The sequence below is a fragment of the Bombus vosnesenskii genome, unplaced genomic scaffold, assembly GCF_011952255.1.
Source record: "Bombus vosnesenskii isolate JDL3184/JDL3185 unplaced genomic scaffold, Bvos_JDL3184-5_v1.1 scf7180000013264, whole genome shotgun sequence".
Lineage (NCBI taxonomy): Eukaryota > Metazoa > Arthropoda > Insecta > Hymenoptera > Apidae > Bombus > Bombus vosnesenskii.
The window spans coordinates 466440-489867 of record NW_022882924.1 but is presented as its reverse complement, the minus strand read 5'-3'; the positions used below and the strand labels follow the sequence as shown (position 1 = coordinate 489867).

Sequence of the window (23428 nt, the reverse complement as noted above, 5' to 3'; positions counted from 1 at the left end):
CTAAATATCGAAGTCGACTATGTATCGATTATTATCGATTCTTCTGTAATAATAATAAGTATAAGAATACCGATCTTAAATTCTTTTTTCGAAGAACGTGGATGGTTACGCTAGTCTTTTGTAAGTTAAGACAATATTTATGAAAAATTTTAAAAAGCTTTTACGATATTTGCTTTATGTTTCATTTTTTATAATTATAAAATTTCTTAAAATTTTGTTCGCTATGTTTAACTTTTATCTGCATGAAAGAAAAGCTGAATTTTATTCTGAATTGTTTTCCTAAGCAAGTGCACGTGACTGTATTCGTGCATATGTTAATAAATTTTGTTTTAAATTTTGATAAAAATTCTATATTTCATCATTTTATTTATTAAAATTTAATATTTTGATCATCTATGTTGCTATATAAATTTATATAAAAAAATATTCTAATCATTTAATTAACATAACCAATTTTAATTAATGATACTTTTGTGGCTGTGTTCAATTATTGCAAAAGATTTAATACAAATACATATATTATAGGCAGAATCAGTTGATATGACAAATTCAAAGGGATATCGCAGAGGAACGAGGGATTTATTCTCCCGAAAGTTTCGCAAACATGGAACGATTCCATTGTCCACATATATGAAAGTGTACAAAGTGGGTGACATAGTTGATATCAAAGGCAATGGAGCTGTTCAAAAGGGAATGCCTTATAAAGTTTATCATGGGAAAACTGGACGTGTATTCAATGTTACTCCTCATGCTCTTGGTGTTATTGTCAATAAGAGAGTCCGTGGACGAATTATTGCCAAAAGAATTAATGTTCGTATTGAACATTTAACTCATTCTAAATGTAGAGAAGACTTCTTGCAACGTGTAAAGGATAACGAAAAACTTAAGGAACTGGCGAAGGAGAAGAACATAAAAGTAAAGCTAAAAAGACAGCCTGCTGAACCTAGGCCTGGACACATTGTATCAGGACGTGAAAATCCAATTTCACTTGCCCCTATTCCATATGAATTTATTGCTTAAAATTGAAATAAACAGCTTTTGAAAAAATCAGTATCATTTGTATATGTATTTATTTCACATGTATATTTTAAATATAGTTTTAAATATAATACTTGCAATGAAAACTTTATATTAATCTACATGTATAAAAATAGAATGCAATTTTTGTTAACAATGATTTTATTTTCAGTAATATATTTTTACATACGTATAGAATTTATCGTTATCTTTAACTGAAACAAAATATTTTATGGACTAGTATTTTTTTCATCAGAATTAAAATACATAATTCTTCTGAGAATGAGTTGTTTTGTATCTACAAAGAAAACAATTTTCTTAGAGTGTTACATTAATTATTATGGTAGCCCAGGAAGCTAATTGTTTTTTATATATTTTACAAACAAGATATAACTGATTCTATACATATTTTACTTTATAAATAATCTAACATATAATATTTTTAATTTTATACATTGTACTTCCATAAAATACGAAATTATCGTATAGAATTTGTTTAATTTAATCACTATATATTTGTAGTAAGTTCTAATTACAATCTATTGATTGGTAGAATAGGATATAGCCAGTTTCAGAACTTTTCTGAATATCTGATGTAAGTCCGTAAAAGTCTTCTATTGTAGATGCATCAATTTTCTAAAATGAAAATTTAGTAATATAAATATTTATATAAAGATAAATAATTCTTACATAATGTAAATACTTATAATGTAAATTATAAGACTTACATCAACCATATCATCATCAAAAAGTAACCAGAACCCATGGCTTTTTACTATTGAAATATAGTGTCCTCGGTTAGGCCCACTGCCACAATGTATCACAACTGCGACCAAATCATATAATCGATCCGGATTCACTGCATCATCACTCTATAAATTATTATATGCATAAAAATATAGATTAGAATGTTAGAAGGTTAAAATAAACAATCAAATATGTCATAATGTTTACATTAGAATTAGAGTTAGGGGCGTGAAACGAATCTTCGTTCGGACTACACGATGTCGTTAGGCAATAGAGAAGACATTGACTAGTGCAAATACGATTATTATAGAATTGGACAAGTAACCGTGGTAATTAGATACTCGAGGAACTAGTGACAATGATTTTAGGTTCAATAACGAATCCGCGGTCAACGGGATGATAGATGAACATACTCACAATATCTAAGTCGAACTCTTTGTTAAAACGTGGAATATCCACCGAGCGTACAGACACAAAGTAACTCGCTAATACGACCTCACGAGAGAATGACTTTCCGTCGCGATGGTGCTGCGGAGGAAAACTATGATGGGGTGTGTGTCTAAGGACACGAGATCATCGGATTCGTCGAGGATAGCCTTCGTTCAGAAGGCGAGGGAAATTGGCGTTGCTGCTAATTGTTCAATCTCCATATCGGTGGTTACAAAAAGATGCTAACCGCCCTCGAGGGAAGGTTGCTAGTGGGAGACGTCGTTCGTGGAAAAATAGGTCTTTTCTGTCTTCCCGTAACTGGGACAAGGACTGTTTATCTGTTTGAAGGATTTTAGGTAACTAGATTTTAGTGTTTATAACGGCCCTTGGGTTAGCCGATCACGTACTGCGGAGACGCGTCGGCATCTGGCAAACATCATACCCGAAGAATAGGATCTGCGTGTGGCGAGCCACGGGACAGAAACTGTTGGAATGTTTACTGTCGCGTGCCGCTACAAATATTTCTTTTAAGGAGAGCTATAGAATTACTTCGTACCTTTGTTAGACAAGGCGTTCATCCCGTGACCGCGGCTACGTTCGGCGACTGGCTGTCGCCTTGAGCCCAAGCTCATTATCACAAATTTCAAACAAATTCAATCGGATCGAAAGACGATAATTGTTTAATTACGCCTATGATAGAATCTAGATTACGGTGTTAGGGGATTATCCCGAAATTCCAAAGGGGAGGCTTCAATGTCCTTTCATCTCCGACAAATATATAACAATTGCAAACTACTTACCGTATTAAAGAGCCGGAGCTCTAGAGGAAAAACTACCCTGTGAGAAACTTTTATGTGACGATTATATTGTTCCACATATTTAAATCTCTTTAGATGCAATGCTAGTATCATTGGTAATTTTTTAACCCTCATCCGTTTCTAGAATAAAGGAGTATTGTTAAATTCCTTCCTAAATTTTATTAATTGTAAAACTTTTCTCCAAATACCTGAGCTTCTTGATAACTACTACAGTGATCACATTTGAATTTGTTGTCGCTACAAAGTGTCTCAGTATTTGAGAAACATCTGAGGCAGTGTGTGATTGAAGTATTTTGGTCTACATCAACTTGTAAATCAAAGAAATCCTCATCTTTGCTAGATACAGTCTCACAATTAAGGCAGCGTGTTTCTGATGTCAAAATTCCTTGAAATATTTCATGAACCCATGTAGGCTCTGGTGGTGAACCAGCGTCACCTGCACCACATTTTCCTCCTGTTGGTTTGCTTTGACTTCTCTCCGCTGGAATATCAGACACATAAAATTAATATTGTACGGATCTGCTATTATATACATGTACGTATGCATGTACATATGCAAAGAAATTTGCATACCTAAAATAATTTCATTTATGTGATTTATCAAAAAATTTAAAAATTCATGTGCATCCTGCTGCATATAATTATCAAATTCCTCTGTAAAAAATTATATACATACATTATAAGTAGAATGCATAAACATTTTAAATACTTAAATATTTTATAGAATACAGGGTGGTTGGTAATTGGTGGTAGAAGCGGAAAGGGGGTGATTCTACGTGAAAAAAGAAGTCGAAAATATAGAATAAAAATTTTTCGTTCGAGGCTTTGTTTTCGAGAAAATCGACTTTGAATTTTCGCTCGGTACGCGTGCAGTACCTTATAACGGATCTCACTGTAGATCGTTGTCTCGATGGAAAAATTTAAAAAAAGGAAAAAAAGAAAGATTAAAAGAAAAAAATTTTTATTCTATATTTTCGACTTCTTTTTTCGTGTAGAATCACCCCCTTTCCGCTTGTGCCACCAGTTACCAACCACCCTGTATATCATTATAATTACAAAATCAATTTTTATATTAGAAATATGTCTTCATATTAACCTTTCTCTTTTCTCAATCTGGCAATAAATTTTTTTGGAGCAATAGATCCAACTTTCTTTTTTTGAGTTGCAATACTGTAGAACAAATCTGCTAAACATGTTAATAATGTTTCCTTGGTTCTCTTATTTCTAGCTTTGTATTCTAGAACTTTTTCTCTAAATGGTCGACAAAAATATAAAGCTTGTAGTACAGAATTACTATAACAGGTATTTCCAAACTATAATAATATAAATATTAGTATTAATAATTTTAATACAGAGAATAAAAAAACAATTTTATAATTTTTAAATATTTCTACAATTTATTATACTTACATTAACTAGACCAAAATAATGTTCATTAGGAGGAAATTGATCAGAGCCAATATCTTTCTCCAATTGTGATATATTTGTACCCTATAATAATTATAATATATAATACATAATCATAAAGAAGTGATAGCGATAATAGAAATTTGCAAACAAATGTTTTATAATTAACATATACATATACATAATATAATTTATAACACTGGCATATAAATAAGCTCTGATGAAATTTCTTTAAATCCTAACATGATTTTAGAAGTAAATTCCTAATTTTGTATAATTACAAGTTATTTCTTATTTTATTATGAAATTCATTTAAAAAAGATATAGTGTATGACAATTTAAAACAAATATAGATTGAGTATAACTGATGGTATTCATATTGATGTCACACAATGACACAAAGTTATTAAATATATTTATTGATTATAAAATTCATTTCAACTTACCATTTTATGATTTAATAACTGTTACTGACCACTGACAAGCAAACAGCATGGATTTTGATGACGGAACCTCCATGGTATTCTAATTTACAAATTTATTGTTTAAATTATTATAATTGCATAGTTGTCCACGTTTTTTTACGATAGAAATGAAAACAACAATATTTCTTATATATGTTCACGTGTGTTCTTCGACGTTTTCATTAATATATACTCTGAACGGTACTTGTCTCGAGTCTCGATTAAATTATTAGTTTTCACGAAATTATCAGAAGTTATTGATGTGTGCTCAAAAGCATTAAAAAAGGTATTGATGTTGATTCCTGAAAGCGGTTTTTCCACGAAAGATGTCTCTACATAGGAAATATATTCGGTTATTCGGCACTCTACAAACAATTACTTCATGATAAAATCTTCTGAATTTGATATCCGTGGTTTTATGATCGCTACTTTTGTAGTTATTTCGCGCCAATTTTTTTAGAATTTTCGAGAAATAACAGCTCAATATATTTTTATGATATATTGTATTTTGTATACGTATATTGTATTTAAATGATACACATAGAAATATTGTGTGTTTTCAGATATATTATGAAGTATGAGCTCATTTCATGTAACTATTAGCATCAACTTGAAGAAAGTAGAGCGTTGATGTTATACATATGTCGAACGTAATTGTATTACTAATTAAGCTTTTGAAACGTAATTGAACATTAGATAGAAAAAAGAATAAAATAAAACGTTATTAATTTGTGTGATGGTCTTCATCGAGCTGTTTTGTTTATAATTTTCAAAATACATGTTTTTTTAAACATGTCTCAATTTCATTATTATTCAATGTATAATTATGAAGGAAAAATGTTATTGACAATATACATATTTCTATTTTTATAATCATTGTAGAATGTCACAGGTAATATATGAACAAACATGTTCTTTTTATTATATGATCTTATAAATCATTTGAATATTTAAGGAATATTCATGTATTTTTAAAAGTTTGGAAAATTGATAATTGTATATAATTTTGATTCATTTACTTACATAATTCAATCCATTTTTTATAAATTATTTTAAAGTTACATTTTTAAGTAAAACATCACAATTCATATAAAAAAATATATAAATATTAAAAGGAGTTATTTTATATACATTTTTCTATATTTATTGTAGGAATATGGATAAAGAAGTTCAGCTTAATATTCATAAAATTCCAAGCAGCAGGATGACAGCTTGTAAGGGTATAAATGTATTAATGGATTCTACTATACATTCCTCTCCATCTTCTTCTTCTCCATTGCGACGGAAGTCTGTAATTCCTCAAAAAATAAACAGTTTTGCTTTATCAGAAAATGATGATGAAGCAGAACGTTTGGCTCGTCGCCGAGAAATTACTGATACTGTATCATCCATTTCTACAAGTTTAAATGATAGAAGACGTTCTTTGGGACTTGGTTTTCTAGTGAATATGCCAGCTTCTCAAATGGCAGAACGTATATCACAGTGTATAAAACTTGGTACAGAGAATAAAATTAACACCAAAAATGCATTTAGCTTAGAAATGATTGATTTTATGACATATATGATTAAGAAAAAAGATGCCAACATGTCTAATTTGCAAGTAGCTAGTACATCTTTGGATGTAAGTACTAAAATCTATGGATATCGTGTTGATGGTGTACATATGGATATACTCAAAATGATTGGTGGACTGGAAAAACAAGACAAAGACAGTAAAAATCAAAATAATATGGAAGAAATGGATTGTCAAGAAGCAACAGAGAATAGCCAAGATAAACGAAAGCAAGAAAAGAGAAAGAAGAAAAAAAATAAACAAACAATATTTGCCACTGTAGAAGCTTTAAAAACGAATGTTGAAACTGAGAAACCTTCTTTAATAACTATGGAAGCAGATTTACAAACCACAGATATGTTGTATCAAGTGATGTTGCCAAACCATGCAAATTCCAAATTTTATCTACATCCTTATAATGATATTTTAATAGATACAGTAAATAGCAAAGACTTGCAACATAAATATACAGGGTGTGATATTCCAGAAATAAGAGATCTTTCAGACATGCAAATTGGTGCTCCTTTATTCTATTTTGATTTTCTTAGTTGGACAATAGATGAACCAAATGAGGTAATTGCAGAAGAAAATAATGGGAGCAAATTTCAATTTGATCTTGATGATAACTCAGTACATGACAATGAACATGTATCTACTGGTATGAATTATTTTGATATTGAAGTGACAGAAGAAGAAAATGTAGATAGATGTGCTATTATACCTAATCAGGTAGAAAATATTGTGGATTTTTGTAAAGTTTTAACTAATACAGTATCATCAAAAGTTTCAGAATATTCCTTTATTCAAAAAAGCTTAAATATACATTGGGCTGGCCCATCTCACTGGAAAGCAACTAATTTTAAAAAAACTTTATTTAGTAATAATTTTGAGAATCTATGTCGTCAAGCACAAGCAAAGAAGAAAAATAAGGAAATGGAGCTGTGTTATGATGATAAAACGATAGAAAACATGAATACTAAATTTTTACCAAGTCAGTTAACTAAACTGCATACTAGAACTGTTAAAATAGAATGGAATGAAGAAATATTAACATTACCTCCAGATAAACATTATGATATTATACAAGCTAGTAAATTATATCTTCATACAACAACACTTAAAAATTCAAGAAATGCAAATAATATGAATGTTACTACTTTATCTGATAACATAGAAAATTATGATTATATAAATGCAAATGATATATCAAGCCATTGTTCTAACAACCATAATGAGGAATATGAACAAAATAAAGAAAATGATACAGTTGATAATGATATACAATGTGAAAATGAGGGTATATTTGGAATACAAATGCCTTTTACTGGAGACAATCTAGTTGCTATACCAAAACTCACAAATAAGGTGTCTATTGCTTATTGTGTACGTCCCAAAAAAGTTGACATGAGACAATTAAAATATGCTATTTGGAAATGTTTAAAAGATAATACAGAGAAGGATGTACAAGAAACAGAGAGTAGAAAAACGACGCAACAAGATAGAGGTAACAAAATGAACAGTAGTAAATATTTTAGCGATATTTATAAAGTATTGCCAGATATATTAACTAAAACTAATATCGAAGCTTTAAGCTTTCCAATTTCGTTTGTATCTTTATTGCATTTAGCAAATGAAAAAACATTAAAAATAAATTCTTCATATGACATGACAGATCTTATTATAGAGCAAGGATAAATATATTTATATAAAACTAAAAAAATTATAATATTTATAATTACGAGATTATAAAAAATGATATAAAATAAGAATTGAATATAAATTGAGAAGATTATGTAATTAACAATTAAATAATATCTTGCTCTGAATAAAATAAATATGTGTGTGTTAAATGTTGATTAAGTTTTATATTAATACAATATTGTCATAATGCGCAATAAATTTATTATATTTTCAACAAGCCTAGTACTTGATTATTTTCAATTTTATATTAATATTCTCCGAAATTCTTCTATTGAGTGACAATATTAAAAAAGTAATGTTAAAGGTAAAAAAGATTATATGTAAAGAATGAGGTTTATAAAACAGCATGTATTTAAATTTTAATAGTGCATGCAAAATTCCTGCAATACCATCTATTAGATACGTATTATAAATTGTCCAACGAGTTCAGTTCACGGTCATATAAACAGATCTGTATATTGCTATTAAGGTATCAAACGGGTGCCAACCCAATATTTGTGAAGCATCAAACGAGTACTGGTACGTTCATACGATGTCAAACGGTTATCGATACTCGATGGCTTCATGAAATTCAAACTGGTATCGATTTTTTGTGAAGTATTAAACAGGTTTTGATTTGATACAATATTGGTTTGGAATTACTTTAAGACTATTGCATCTAAAAATGATACCAAATACGTAAAATTTCGAAACGTATCTTCTATTGAGTACTTTGGATGAATCGGATTGATTGAATATGATTAATAGCAGATTTCTATTTCCATGAATAGAATTACGATCAAATAAGCAAGTCTCAACATTCGCTAGGGGAAACTGTCACAAAATTGAGTCGTGACTGGTGAAAAATCAACATGCGAGGTTTTCCTATGTGCATGCGTGATATGCTATGTTTTAGACAGAGATAGAGATACTCTACTCATCTCTGTCTATCTCGCAAGAATGCGGACTTTGTTGACCTTCCATGTTGATTTTTTCTTTAACTAGACACGACTCAATTTTCGGACGGTTTTCCCTAGGCTTCAGTATATGAATGTCGTTTACCTAATATACTAATAGAAGCCTGCGATATTAATTCATTTCTAGATTATAATGTTGGCAAACCTGAAATCGCATTGAATGAAAAATTGATGAGCTGTGGCCGCTGTGGGTATCTGCAGTGCGCGTTGTCTTGTGTTGTGAATGTTATTGTAAATAACTTTCAACTGAAAGCTTGCTGCTTGGCCTATTACTCCTAACCGTGAAAATGTTTACGCAGAACACTTAAAGTCAACGTGTATGCGTTGCAATTCCGTGTTAAATATACATGAAGAAGAGCTGCATTTCAATAGAATAGACGTCGTTCTGTCTTGACGATATAGTCGTGTTGCTCATAGAGCGGGAACCATTAAATATTGCACAATGGCAGATTTCGATGCAATTTATGAAGAAGAAGAAGAAAATGAACAAAATTTGGAGGAACAGTACGTGAAAATGGTGCCAGATCCTATAGTTATTCGCGGAGCTGGCAATATGACTGTGTAAGCAAATTTCTGTTATCCTTTATATCTTTACATGCATAAACTCAGTATTTCATTTCAAGAACAAAGAAATCAAAGCTGTGAACTATTTTTGTACTGAGTGTGATTTTATCTGTATTTACGACAATCCTACTTTTGTATTAAAAATAATACAATTAAAAATATATAATGTAAGACATGATTGCAGGACATAAAATTCAATAAAATTTGTTTTTTATGATTTTCCTGTAATCTTATTTTTATAACAAAGAGCTCAAGCGGAATAATTTTTTGTGTCGTATAACTTGTGTAAATTACTTATAAGTGAATTAATATACTAAAATTATAAATATTTATTTTAGATTTGGACTTAGTAATCGTTTTGATTCAGAATTTCCAAATGGCTTGGTATCTCGTATTGCTCCAGAAGAATTTAAAGCAACTATTATGAGAATAAACAGTGTACTGAAGAAAACATTACCGGTTAATGTTAAGTGGTTATTTTGTGGTTGCGTTTGTTGTTGTTGTACATTAGGATGTTCTCTTTGGCCTGTTATTTGTTTGAGTAAAAGGGTAAATATTTAATCTTTGTAAAAAATATACTTGTTTTGTGTAAGTTTCTATCTATGATGAAATTCTGTAATAAAACAAATGAGGACGCTTGTAGAAAAAAGGCCTTATAATCGATTTTTGTGGGACTGTTTTATGGGATATGTTTTAATTGCTTTGTTTATGTCTATAAACAATTGGAAGTTGGACTCAGATCACCTTCAAAAAGATAAAAAAATGTTCAGAAGTGAAGAAAAATAGAGAAAAACTTGAAGTGTTGTTGTTAAAAGAGAGAAATTTATATAGATCGCTTAAAGATGGCATCATGGATAAATTACTATCATAAGGGCAATGTTGGCTAACTTACACTAGCTAAAGATTTATCTAGTCTAAACTAATATACCTATATGAACCATTGCAATGAACATTTGAGTGAAAAGCCCCCTCCGCCCCCACACACACACACCTTAATAAAAATTTATATTAAAAATGCAATATGTATTTATAAGAACTATTACATTTTTTTAAATTTTTTCTCAATTTTTCTTTTTTGGATGGTTTTATTTTTTTTGGAAATGATCTGGACTCAAATTTTCAGTCTTTTTAAATTAATTAAATTAAAGCAAATCCTATTAAAGTAGATGCTGAGACCCCTTTTCTGTAAATTAACCAATATATGAAATATAAAATGAGATATGTAATATATATATATAATAATATAAACAATTTTTATCTTACTATTTATAGACACAACATTCTTTAAATAAATTATTAGAGTGGGAGAATAGTAGACTATATCACACACTTGGATTACATTGGAGATTAGCAAAACAAAGATGTGACACTTCATCCATGATGGAATATGTAAGTAAACATAAAGATAAATTAAAATTGTTATATTTTTAATTTCTTGTTTTAAGATTTAATCTTAATTATTTAATTTGTATTACAATTAGTTTCTCTATTTAAATTCATAGAGATCAAATCTATTATTATATTATCTATTTCTTAAGGAAGGACACATATACACACAAATTTACTTTTTTGATTATGTGAATAGTTGAAAGCTTATTAGTATAAACAAGCTTGTACTTTTAGTTACATCATCGTCTGAACTAGTCTTAAGCATAAATCCAATATTTATGTATAAACACACACTTATTTGTTTTCACCTTCTATATTTCAGGTTCTTTTAATTGAATTTATTCCAAAGATACCCATATATAAACCTGACTAAAGAAAAGATCTGGATACTTGTATGACTTATGCACATAATAAATTAGTGCAACTCTAAGATGTAAAAAGCCAACAGCTTCTGGCTTAATTGTAAAATAAGAGAAATTAAGTGTCATTACAGAAGGCACTTGTGGGATGCTTATTTTTGTAAATATTATATGTAGGATTGCACAGTACAATAATGAGATATGAATGCGGATCAGTTATGATATATTAGTCTTATTCCCTAACATCTACCTTAACAGGTACAAAATCACAACAATTTATGTACTCATCTTTTATAAAAAGAGATCGATCTGCTTTTGATTTTCAGTTATTTAGTGAAAAAGAATATTAGCAAATATTTATCAGTTTGCACAGAAAAAATTACAAATGGGATTATAAACGTATTTTAAAAGCACTGCTTGATATCTAGTTTACTAGTCATTAAAACGTAACTATTTTGAACAATTTTTGTTATCTTGTTAATAATTTTTTAAAACCTACATTTCAATTAGATATTAAGCTTTCAGGTAAGAAATTAATCTGATATAGTACAACGAATAGTTTACAAAGTATTTGTGATTCAAGGGTGAGAAATAACTATCACATAGCCCTTATACTATTAAAAAATACAAAATACAAATACTCGTTTGTACATATTAATGTATACAATATAAAAACTTGTTTTGTCTATAGGTTGATTTCTTACCAAGGTGATATTAGAGAATACGATACATACAAATATGTGTCTGTTTTACTTTTTGACATGAATTTAATATAATTTAAGATAGTAAACATATTGTTGCTATCAAGAGATGATGATATTACCTTCAATCGAAATATAAGTCTTTTTACGTATAACGTGGGATAAACTATTTTGCATTAGAAAAAAAGGAAGAATTAATTTTTTTGATTATTCATAGCCAGTTTTACAGAGAATGACTGGTTTTGAAAAAATAAAAATACAATCACTGTACAGTATTAAAATTCATTCAATTATCAATCATTACATTGTTTACTTAAAATTTTAATGAATGTTTTTGTTCTGTAATATTGTATATCACATTATATGGTTCTGTACAGGCACTTCTCTATATAGAAACTCTATTTTATAAGCGAAAATTTTCGTTGATACATAAGAAATAAAAATAAGCTCTGGATATAGATATAATGAAGTATAGAAAAATTGTAGAAAAATGGATAGGACATATGTTAGAAATTTGGAAAGCATTAGAAGTATTTTTCTTTCTATTCAGTGGCTGTGATTGAGAATACAAGACTAGTTTTCAACTTAAACATATATCCTACATATGTCTCAAAAATCACATACATCTGAGTTTCTAGCTTAATAAACACAATAAATATCTTTCTAAGGGATGTACTTAATTTGCAGAATTATCAATTATAATGCTTCACATTATAACAGTAATTTAGTATCTGTACAATAATTCATGTGAACACCAGTTTGGGAACATAATTTTTGACTTACTAATAAATAAATATAATGATTATTTCATTGAATATTATGAAACAGTAGAAGCTGTATTAGTTAAAAATATTATTCCATTCCAAATTATGTGAGTTATGTAAATTGTTGATACTTCACTTGAGATGTACTGTGCAATGGAACCATGAATGTAAATATCCTTGATGTTTTGTGTGTTTAAAAAATATAATTAATGTAGAATTGTGCAGAATTGATAACTGTAACAGTCAACATGCTTTTACACTGTACATTAGTAATTTATATGTTTGTAATTATCAATGCTTATTCATTCGTTTTACTCCCTCTTTCCCCTTTTTTATTTGGATAGTGCAAGTATTTCTTAATGTTTGTAAGTATATGAACTTAAATGTTCTAAAATCTGTGTTTTGATAAACAAAACATTGAAAAATTGTTTACAAATAAAGAGATATAGATTTATTTTTTCATTAATTGATGTTACTGTATTTAATAACTCAATGGAAATTAAAAACTGCATTTTTATTTTCTTCACACAAACACATATAAGTGGAATGCATAGTTAATTTCTTGAGTTGTACTTTTTTGTAGATAAATTGTATTGCATATATTTACATATGTGATTGTAAAAGGTAAAATGCTATAAATAATTAATAATTTTAAGGAGGAGAATTCCATAATGAAAAAATAATAAAATTGTTTTGAAAAGTACATTGGATTTGACGAATTTACTAGTACATGAAGAAAAACATTATTGTTAAAATGAAATTATTCCTTGAAATATAGGTGAACTTATTTACATATTGGCATTATCATAGACGATAGAAAGGATTGATGTGAAAAAGACAGAAGAATATCAGATATGAAGCCAATTTATATAATATTCTTAGGCAGATACAAAATTTATGAAACGAAGGGGATATATTTTTGATAGGCAGAACAAATGATTAAAAGTAATGTCTCTAGGAATGTAATGTCATCTTTGTTGTATTTACCATAGTACATTAAGTGTGTTTCATAAGAATGTAATAAAGAAATTTTTAGAAAATTGTTGAAAACAAATAGAATTTTATTTATTGAACCTAATGAAATAAGTTTTCAAAGAAGTATAGAATACATAGAAACATTAGAAAGCTTGTTATGAATAATATATATGATTTATTACTATTACAACAAAAGAAAAACAGTGTTCAATGTTTTTACAAAAATTACTATCAGTCTACTATAATTTTAATGTGCCTTTCTGTTGTGGATTATCTGAATTCTATATGTATACACTATATACAGAAAATATATTGCAAATTATATTTCCATAAAATGATGATAATTACTACCCAACAAATATATCTAATTATTAAAATAAAAATTCTCATTAACTAACTCTGTCTTTTGTATATCAATATGTATTAAATTTTTCATTATATTAATTTTACATTTAACTACTGCCTATAACTTAAATTAATAAATAAAACTACAACTTAAAAAATAAACTATTATTTAGACCTTTATTAAAAATTCTTTATCAATAATTTGTTGATAAAAAAGTAAAAATTCTTTTAGTGTATATCAGATATTTTTTAGCTCTGTTAAAGGAATTTTCTTTCAAATATTATTATTTTTTTTATAACAAATACATTATTTTACAATGTTTAATTTTCTGTATAAGAAACCTTTTCTTATATGTATAATAATATTAATTTCTTCCATTTTATCATATTATTGTGACTATAGTTTAAAAAAGGAACTTGTCAGAAAGTTAAAAAAAGTATACATATATACATATATATTATACAAACTCTCATTAGTGGATATGTAGATCTGTATTTAAGTGTACACAAAATGCAGGTCTGTTTCTAGTCATATATAAGTCTTATAAGCTGTTATCTGCATTGAAATGATATTTGCTAAGAATAATTCTATGTTATGATAATTGACGACAGGTGCCTTTGCAGATCTTAATGAGAAGTAAGACATCATTATTAGTCATGGTAGTGAAAAGGTGTTTGACAGAAGGTGGTATATAAATTTTAAGTAAAAATATATTTTTTGAGGCTTTCACGGACTAAATTATCACAATTAATACTTAACAACATATTATTTGTAATATATATTCATCATTAAAATATGTAAAATATATATTTTTAGATATTACAGTATAAAATTTTGTTGTATCTTCATAAAGTACATGTATATGTATACAAATGGTTTCACTTACCAATATAAATCTGCAATCCATGTTAATGTTAAATGTATTGCTACAATCAATAGAGTCTACTGAAATTTCAGTAAAAGATGAAGTCAGGTGAGAATTTTATAAAAATTGTGAAATGTAATTAATTAAAAATATAATTAATAAATAAAGATTATTGTATGTTTCCATCTACATGTTTATATTTGTTATATAGTTCTTACATTAAAGGAAATTTAACATGCCCATTACCAATAACAACTTTGGATTTTCTCTACAATTTTTCACAATCCGATTTAGAAATTGTATGGCCTTGTGAAATCCGTTTTTACTGGTTATCATTACAACCATTTGTTAAATTTGTACGCTTTTTACTTGGCTACGTAACACCATTTATTATAATGCTCGGTGAGTAAAAAAAAAAGAGAATAGTTTTCCATCTTACTATTATATGATAATTTGCAACTTTATATATATATATATATATATATATATATATATATATATATAAAGTTAATATGATTTATTGTACTGTAATAAATAATTTATTTTTCACATAGGTGTAATGTTAAATACTATTTCTTTTGTAATATTAAGTACACCTATACTTTGTGAATCAAATTTGTCACTTTATTTAAAGGCACTTGCCTTATCTGATAATGGAGCATTAGTATTTAATTATGCTGTAGGTATTGCAAAGTCACATTTTATATTTGTTAATAATCTTTTCATGGTAAGCAATTATATTAGATAATTACATATATCTTACACATATAATTAGAAACTCAAGTTTATCATTTTTTTAGGCTAGTAGATTTCTATGCAGTTTGAATTCTATTACTATGGAATTCTTTCAATTTACATCTACTTGGCTAGTTGTAGTTCTCACATGGACACGAGTATTTGCTATAATGTTTCCTTTTGGAATATATGGTCATTATAACAATTCTTCGGGAACAATAACTATTACTATTTTGATATGTGTCAGCTTTATAATATCATTAACAAAATTGTATTCAGGAGGTAAAAATTCAAATTTCAGTACAATGTGTTATGTCAGAAATGTATTTCACTTAATTTACAGGCTACGAAACAGACAGTGTTTTTGAATTTATACCATGCCAAAAGAAAATAAAACCATGGGGTAGTGCTATGTATTTTTATATTGCATTATCAACTTGGTTACCTTTACTTTTTATATTTATTGGAAATATTTTACTGATTATACTCATGAAAAAAACTGAAAAAATTCACTGTCAGTTAACTCGTAAGTAAATTATTTAAGTAGATTTGTGTAATTAAAGAAAAACGAATACATTTCATGACGTTATTTCTTAGAAAATTTCAGACATAAAACAAACAAAGTACATCATACTTTTAGAATATTATTTGTAGTATCAACTGTTTATCTAGTATTACTATTACCCCTTGGTATAGTTGAAACTTTGGAACTTTATTGGGATGTCATTTTGATTAAATTTCCCGGTACTGAGATGAAAAGAAAAGCGGAATATATACACTGGTATAGATTTTAGAATATGCGTATAATATATGCTTGCTCGTTATTGCGTATGCGTTTAATATAATTGATAACTTTCTATCTTACAATTATTAATTATTTTTCAGGTTAAAAGAAAAAATGTTATTAAAGTGGTGCCGCGGTTTATGCTTTCATATATATCATTGGAATTTTGCAATTAATTTCTTTTTATATTGTCTGACAGGTGAAAAATTTAGAAACATAGTCATACAGACATTAAAACGATATAAAATTGTAATCTTTTCAATCTTTTCTAAACATATCAACAAATGTATATTGTGTTCAAAATATCCTACACATTTAAAACCCGCACAGTCTCCGAACGTATTACTAATAAGAGCTATCACGCTTGGTGAACATCCTACCTCTGGAAGTGTTTCTGCGCAAAATAATAGTACCACTATTGCAAACACTTAATGTAAAGAATATATAAATCAAATTTATAAAGACTGTTAGCATTAAACATTGCAAAAATGTTTGTATATCCACATATTTTTATTGAATATGTACACTGTTATATATTTCATGTCAAATTTTATCACTTTACTTATATCACTTTTGGTAAGAGTATTTTTCCTTGTTTATATTTTCACTAATTTTATTACATATTTTCATAATTTACAAAACTTGAATTTTCTATTACATATTTCTAGAAAGTATATCATATTATTAATATTATGTATCACATTAAATAATTTATTTTACACACATGATAAAAATGATGTATGTTCTTCTAAAAGAGATCACAATGACCAATCGATACGAAATTTGAGAGAGAGAGAGAGAGAGAGAGAGAGAGAGAGAGAGCACGAGCGAGAGAGAAGGGGAGGGGTGGATCCCAAATTTAAAATTTTAGCTGTGGCTATTTATTAGTTTTTGAGTTATTAATAAAAGCTTCCGATACTATATATTGAATGGTGTCTATATATGCTAATTATTAATCAACCGTCTTCGCTGATAGTTGTTCTCTGGTACCTATTCTCAATTGTCGAATAGCCGATGATGCAATAGCGATATCACTTCAGTATCTATACGGTGTCCCCCGTAAAATAGGTTATTGTAGCTTCAGTTGTCCAAAGGATGTTTTATTTTCTATTTAATTATTTTTTGAACCGATTAAGTAATCAAATACTAGCCGGCCGCTGTAAGGCGACAGGATATCTTTATATATAGTTTGATAACTAAGGTTGATCGCTGGTTATGTAGTGCACACACGACACGCAAACACGCACACACACGGTATATTAACCCGACATTTTACGACCACGAAGATTAAAACGTAACTTAGTCTAAAAACAGCGAACGGATTTTAGATAGGACACCGTATACATACTGAGGTCGATATCGCTGTTGCGTTATCAGCTACTTGACAATCAGCACTCGACATTCGACGACGACTACTACAGCGAAAACAGTTGCTATATATATGTATAGCATCGAAAGTCTTTTTATCAATATTTCGGAAACGAATAAATATAAATAAATAAATAAAAATTTTTAAATAAGATCTACATCCCCTTCCCTCCCTCAATCCCTTCCAAATTTCATGTCGATCGACCACTGATTTCTTTCAGAACTAGAGCCAAAATAATTACTAATGCAACCGAATATCACATTGTATATGCTAAAATAAGTTTAGAAACTAGAATTTTCTACTTTATGTTCATAAGAATGAAGATATAACAAACTATAATTATTATAATTGTGTTTGTTTAAATTCATTTTATAATTCGGATATCTGGCTCCAATATAAATTATAAAATTGATAAAATTATTGCTTGCTAATACTGCAATTGAAATCTTCTACGAAATTTCTAAAAATTTTAAAATAATTTACTACATATTACAACTGAAGAACATCTATTTATATGCACACACGTTTTAGAATATATATCTTCTTTTTTTAATTACTAAAATATGCACAAATTTGGTTTGCAAATATGTTCCATTGTAATAAATGTGTAATTAAGTATTTACATTACTATATGCGATATTTAACTATAATGAATAATTTAAATTTGACATACTCAGATTCTATATATATGCTCAGTATATGTGTAGTATATGGATATTGCATATTCATATACTAAACATAAATCGAAATATAATTTAAATACATATTATAAAATACAATTTGATATATGTAACATATTTAAGTATGAAGTTAACATACACATGTATATCAATAGAAAAATTGTTGTTACCTTTTTATTACATTTACTAATTAATATGTAATTTTGATCATTCTAACATAATATAGGATACGTTAAACAGAATAATTGTTGAAACAATAATAGTGAAACATTACAGGTTTAATTATAATCCTGCATTAAATCTAGTAAGTTTTAAATATTTTATGTACATATGAAAAAATATAATTATTCGTTTTACATGTTAATTATATTATGTTACATATTGTATAAATATTTGTAATTATTATTTATTAAACAAATATATTAACTTATTAAATTTATTAATAAATCTAGGATTTATCTACACTTAATAATCAGTTAGAGAAATTTACAAATAAATGTTATTCAAAAATATTGATAATAGAAATGTTACTTTCTCTATTACATAAGTAATAACAACTTAAATAAAGTTTAAATTATAAAGGCAAATAGGATTTGCTGAAATTTGATATTGAAATATCTCAATTTCAACTTTGTGCGTAATTATATTGAAATTTCTGTTAAGAAATAGGAAATTATTACAAAGTTTCATATATACATTTTTTCATATTTTTGCACTAAGTGCATTTTAATTTACGAGATGATCTCTCTAGTTAAGCCAAAGACAATATTGCTGACCATTTCATAGATATACATATTATCTTATCATTTGTCATTACAGATTACGTATATGTATTGACGCTACACGTATATAACACCAGAAGAGCGTTAACGTTAACATCATTACCAGGAACCGGTACCGCCTCTGTTTAGGAAAGAGGCTATCATGTGTACTTATACATATACATATATGAGATGATAAACGATTGTACACGTTTGGATGTACGATTGGCAGCATTGTCTTTAACTTAATTAGCAGAAGAGTCATGCTGTATAAAAATATATATTACACAATTAAGGAATAATATTAATGCTTGATATTTGAATACTTTGACGATGGTAAAATACGTTTTATTTGTATTACTAATTTTCTCCGGGAAAATAATATTTAAGACATATCTATAAATATTAGTGACGTAAAAATTAGTTACTTTTGAAAAAATTGAAAAGTAATATTACTCTATCCTTTTGATGGTAAAAAGCTTCAAAATGTAAATCTTTCATTTTCAAAAATCCAATTTAAAAATCTAGTAAAAATATGTTCTTGAAATTCTTTCTTTCTCTTTCACAAGGCAATGCATACTTGCATATAACTCAGTCTTGTTGTAAATAGAAATTCTACAAATTTAGTCTCCATTTAGTATCTATGACTGAATAAATTCTAAATTTTTCATTCCCTGCTTCATGAAAATACCATTACAAAAATATTCATAAGAATAAAATTAGTAATATAGAAATCACTGACATGTAATCATTTATAATACGAGAAAACATGCGAAACATTAATTTTCCAAGTGTAAAGGAAGATTGCATGGGATTCTATTTACGTAATTTACCGGAAATTGTCCTTTTCGATCTTTACACTCACCATATAACCAATCTTGTGATATCCTCGATAAAACTGTAATTTTTTCTCCTTCCTACAACATATATATGGATATATAAATAAAATAAAATTAAGATAACTATTATACAGTAAGATTGAAATATGTAAGTGTAGTCAATGTGTAATCAGTAAACGTAATGGGATTTTTCATACTTCAGCAGTACAATAACCTTGATAAAAAAAAGTGCAGATGAGCAAAATAATTAATTTTTAATGATAATAAATAGCAGGAGAAAATAGATCGTCGTTATTCTTTTCTGCATATTGAGAGAATATTTATATTAATTTATATTAATCATATTAATTATAATAATGTATATTAATATAAGAATGTAATGTAATATAAGAATGATGTGTAAGCGAGCAAATGATAATCGTCAATTTTGCATCAAACTAACTTACATCAAATACTAAATCTTCTGGTGTTTCACCTTTAAAAGGGTAGATAGCGGTAACTATATTGTCTGGGACACCAGGCAATGGTACTTTTATATCAATAAAATTAATAGGAAATATTCCTTGTTGATTTCCTACTCTACCCTCCATCCAATCTTCATTAATTTTCTTAATTAAATGTATTATATCACCTTGCTTGAAAGGCAAATCGTCCGCATGTATTAATGGAAAATCATATAGAGCAATGCCGTAAGGTTCTTCATTGCTGACCTAAAAATAGGACAATACTAATTATTTTGATAAAGCAATAAGTATGGAGCGAATTATAATTACTTACTGAAAGATCGTTATTTATTTCTGCTAAATATTCCAGAGGTGGTGCAGGTGGTGGTATTGTGGGCATCGGAGGTGAAGGGTTATCTTTAGAATCATTTTGCCATGAATTAGATAAATCTAATGTCATTGGTTTAGCAGAAGGCACTATTTTGTTTGAACATCTTGAGTCAATTTCGATGTTGTTAATCTTTTGCTGTATTTTCGTTTGTAAAACTTTTGGAGCTGGGGGTTTGGGTGGTTTCGCGCGAATTATAGTTGGCATTGATCGAGTACTTTTCAAAGATGTTTGATTGAAAGATGCTTGGTTATTTGTATTAAAAGCAAAAAAGCTTGCATCCCCCACATGTTTTCCAGATTGTAACGTATTATGATTAGTTATTTCCAATGGTCCAAATGGATCTGTTATTGAATTAATTTTCCATGGATCATTTTGTGATGCTTTTTTATTAGATATTCCAAAAAAATCAAAATCATCTTCAAAGGCACTTTCTGTTTGAGATGTGTTCCCACTACTTGTAAATGCAGATGGATTTGAGTTTCCATCACTGCCAAAGCTATCAATGCTAACACCGTCACTACTTGATCGAGTCGTAAATGTTGGAGATCCAGGTGGACTAAAATCTATTAGACAAATTGGTCCATTTGTGTTTTCTGATTGTAATATCGTATTGTGTATTTGACTATTTAACTGTGTTATGCTTGAATGTTCGCTTTTCTTTCTTCCGAAAAGATTAGTCAAAAGTTCTGTAGGCCTTACCTATTCGAATACAATATAAACAGCATTAGATAATGTTTATTAACTGTAAAATGTTAATTTAATAGACGTCTACATACTGGCTTTTTTGACTTTTCCTTTTGCGTATGCGAATAATTTTGATTAAATTTTGGCGGTGGTGGCCGAGGTGGTGGCTTTTTCTTCTGAATAGGTTGTTGCATTAACGAAGATCCAAAAACATTGTTTCTATGAATATCAAAAGATAATTAAATTTTGTAATGAATTCGATAATGTTTGAAATCCTACATAAACTTATAACATGCGCCTTGCATGAAATCCAGTCATTACATCATATATAATATACTTACATTTGTGTAACGAAAATATTTACTACGGAAATGGCAAAAAGTATAAAGAATCTGTATTAAACTACATAATATCGAACTTACGTGCTATTCCAAATAATGTTTCTTTGTGCCGTCGAATTTGGATTAATTGGTGGACGAGGGGCAGAACGTGTAGGAATTCGCATTTCTGAAAGCAAACCATGAAATGAAGCAATACCTCGGAAAAAAGTTCGTTGAGATCTAGTATTGCAGCATACAATGCACGAACAGATACTTATTCTATAGATTCTTTTCTATACATTCATGCACACAAATGCAAATACGTAGACACGAACATACAGGGGAATTTACGAAAAACAATACCCGTATTGACAACAATGAAGCTTCTGCGTTCCGATTATACGCCCACTACCAAGTGTCAGATATCTTTTGACGCGATATGAATTCAGAGGCGCCACGATAATAATTAAAAATTTCACGAATGGTAGTGTACATTGGATTTGACGTACGAATGAAAAACATGACGTAGTAATGAAATTTAATTATAATTTCAAACATATGGATAAAAAGTTATATTTGTATTTTATTATATACATATGCTTTCTTCAATTAAACAGATCAGTTAATTTTCTTCGAGTGATGGTTATTACTATCGGCAGGTTCGTACACAGTACTCACCTGTTTTTACGTTTGCAGCCATTTTTCATTCAACACGATTGCAACTATATCTTATATTACGATGTGATAATACGTTTAAAAGAAATTGATTAAACAACTAACTTCTACAGTCCTATAGGCGAATAATTTATATATCGTTGGAAATATTTTGTTTAAAGATTTAATGTTAATAAAATAAATAAACAACTGTTTCTTCCTGTTTCATTTTGTTATTTTTTAATGATTTCACTTGCCAAAGAAAATGAATCATTGTACCAGTAATGTTTCATTTTTGTAATTAAAAAGGACCCGTTTCTCCTTATAAATGTTATAACTACCAACGAAACTGTTCCTTAATTATACGCTTATCGTTTCTCATGTGTATAGGCATGTGACTGCTTTAGAATTAGAACAATTACCAAATAATTTATGACGTATCAAGCATTTATTTGAAATTTGCAAAATTACGATTATAGATTACCATTAATGTCCCTAGATTTTAAAGTTTCTAGGTACGTTAATTTTATTACAGTGGTTATACTACTGTAATTTGCTCCATTAACCTCTATGATAGTTTAAATTGTTATTTATTTTTCGTAAATTTGATCGTATAATATAAAATATATCTTTTTATTTGTATCTCCTAGTATTTACAATATTTCAGTAAGTTTTATATTTTACTTTATATTTTACTTTAAGTACATGCATACA

At 28.1% G+C, this 23428-nt stretch overlaps 6 protein-coding genes across 11 annotated transcripts; 4 read left to right on the top strand and 2 right to left on the bottom strand.

Annotated features, from left to right (window-relative positions):
• The first annotated feature begins 26 nt into the window (after window positions 1–26).
• On the top strand, window positions 27–1051 carry LOC117236627 (60S ribosomal protein L21). The gene is made up of 2 exons (XM_033499758.1): window positions 27–120; window positions 526–1051. The coding sequence occupies exon 2, from the start codon at window positions 541–543 to the stop codon at window positions 1018–1020; it is 480 nt and encodes a 159-aa protein (XP_033355649.1). The 5' UTR covers window positions 27–120; window positions 526–540; the 3' UTR covers window positions 1021–1051.
• Window positions 1052–1384: 333 nt separating this feature from the next.
• Window positions 1385–5162, bottom strand: LOC117236619 (ubiquitin carboxyl-terminal hydrolase 46). 2 transcript variants are annotated; one of them, XM_033499737.1, is made up of 8 exons: window positions 4865–5162; window positions 4422–4502; window positions 4108–4324; window positions 3585–3665; window positions 3200–3492; window positions 2994–3131; window positions 1746–1889; window positions 1385–1653 (listed from the first exon to the last, which is right to left on the bottom strand). In XM_033499737.1, exons 1-8 carry the CDS (start codon window positions 4865–4867, stop codon window positions 1546–1548), a joined length of 1065 nt encoding a protein of 354 aa, XP_033355628.1. In that variant the 5' UTR covers window positions 4868–5162; the 3' UTR covers window positions 1385–1545. The 2 variants fall into 2 exon arrangements, with proteins under 2 accessions (XP_033355628.1, XP_033355637.1); XM_033499746.1 differs by lacking the exon at window positions 3585–3665 and having other exon boundaries at window positions 4865–5159.
• Window positions 5163–5257: 95 nt separating this feature from the next.
• Window positions 5258–8172, top strand: LOC117236608 (condensin complex subunit 2-like). 3 transcript variants are annotated; one of them, XM_033499713.1, is made up of 3 exons: window positions 5258–5367; window positions 5446–5532; window positions 6035–8172. In XM_033499713.1, exons 2-3 carry the CDS (start codon window positions 5513–5515, stop codon window positions 8127–8129), a joined length of 2115 nt encoding a protein of 704 aa, XP_033355604.1. In that variant the 5' UTR covers window positions 5258–5367; window positions 5446–5512; the 3' UTR covers window positions 8130–8172. The 3 variants fall into 3 exon arrangements, with proteins under 3 accessions (XP_033355604.1, XP_033355594.1, XP_033355613.1); XM_033499703.1 differs by having other exon boundaries at window positions 5262–5532; XM_033499722.1 differs by having other exon boundaries at window positions 5262–5774.
• A 996-nt stretch (window positions 8173–9168) lies between these two features.
• Window positions 9169–13159, top strand: LOC117236981 (cysteine-rich hydrophobic domain-containing protein 2). Its single transcript, XM_033500475.1, has 4 exons — window positions 9169–9652; window positions 9994–10204; window positions 10928–11044; window positions 11367–13159. The coding sequence occupies exons 1-4, from the start codon at window positions 9534–9536 to the stop codon at window positions 11415–11417; spliced, it is 498 nt and encodes a 165-aa protein (XP_033356366.1). The 5' UTR covers window positions 9169–9533; the 3' UTR covers window positions 11418–13159.
• A 1526-nt stretch (window positions 13160–14685) lies between these two features.
• LOC117236598 (probable G-protein coupled receptor 139) lies at window positions 14686–17012 on the top strand. Its single transcript, XM_033499697.1, has 7 exons — window positions 14686–15162; window positions 15266–15456; window positions 15609–15781; window positions 15855–16071; window positions 16133–16315; window positions 16387–16570; window positions 16675–17012. Exons 1-7 carry the CDS (start codon window positions 15062–15064, stop codon window positions 17003–17005), a joined length of 1380 nt encoding a protein of 459 aa, XP_033355588.1. The 5' UTR covers window positions 14686–15061; the 3' UTR covers window positions 17006–17012.
• Window positions 17013–19326: 2314 nt separating this feature from the next.
• Window positions 19327–23104, bottom strand: LOC117236580 (uncharacterized protein B0303.7). 3 transcript variants are annotated; one of them, XM_033499669.1, is made up of 6 exons: window positions 22739–23104; window positions 22163–22247; window positions 21833–21959; window positions 21000–21755; window positions 20669–20932; window positions 19327–20300 (listed from the first exon to the last, which is right to left on the bottom strand). In XM_033499669.1, the coding sequence occupies exons 1-6, from the start codon at window positions 22758–22760 to the stop codon at window positions 20163–20165; spliced, it is 1392 nt and encodes a 463-aa protein (XP_033355560.1). In that variant the 5' UTR covers window positions 22761–23104; the 3' UTR covers window positions 19327–20162. The 3 variants fall into 3 exon arrangements, with proteins under 3 accessions (XP_033355560.1, XP_033355575.1, XP_033355567.1); XM_033499684.1 differs by lacking the exon at window positions 22739–23104 and adding an exon at window positions 22318–22705; XM_033499676.1 differs by lacking the exon at window positions 22739–23104 and adding an exon at window positions 22424–22705.
• Window positions 23105–23428: the final 324 nt, after the last annotated feature.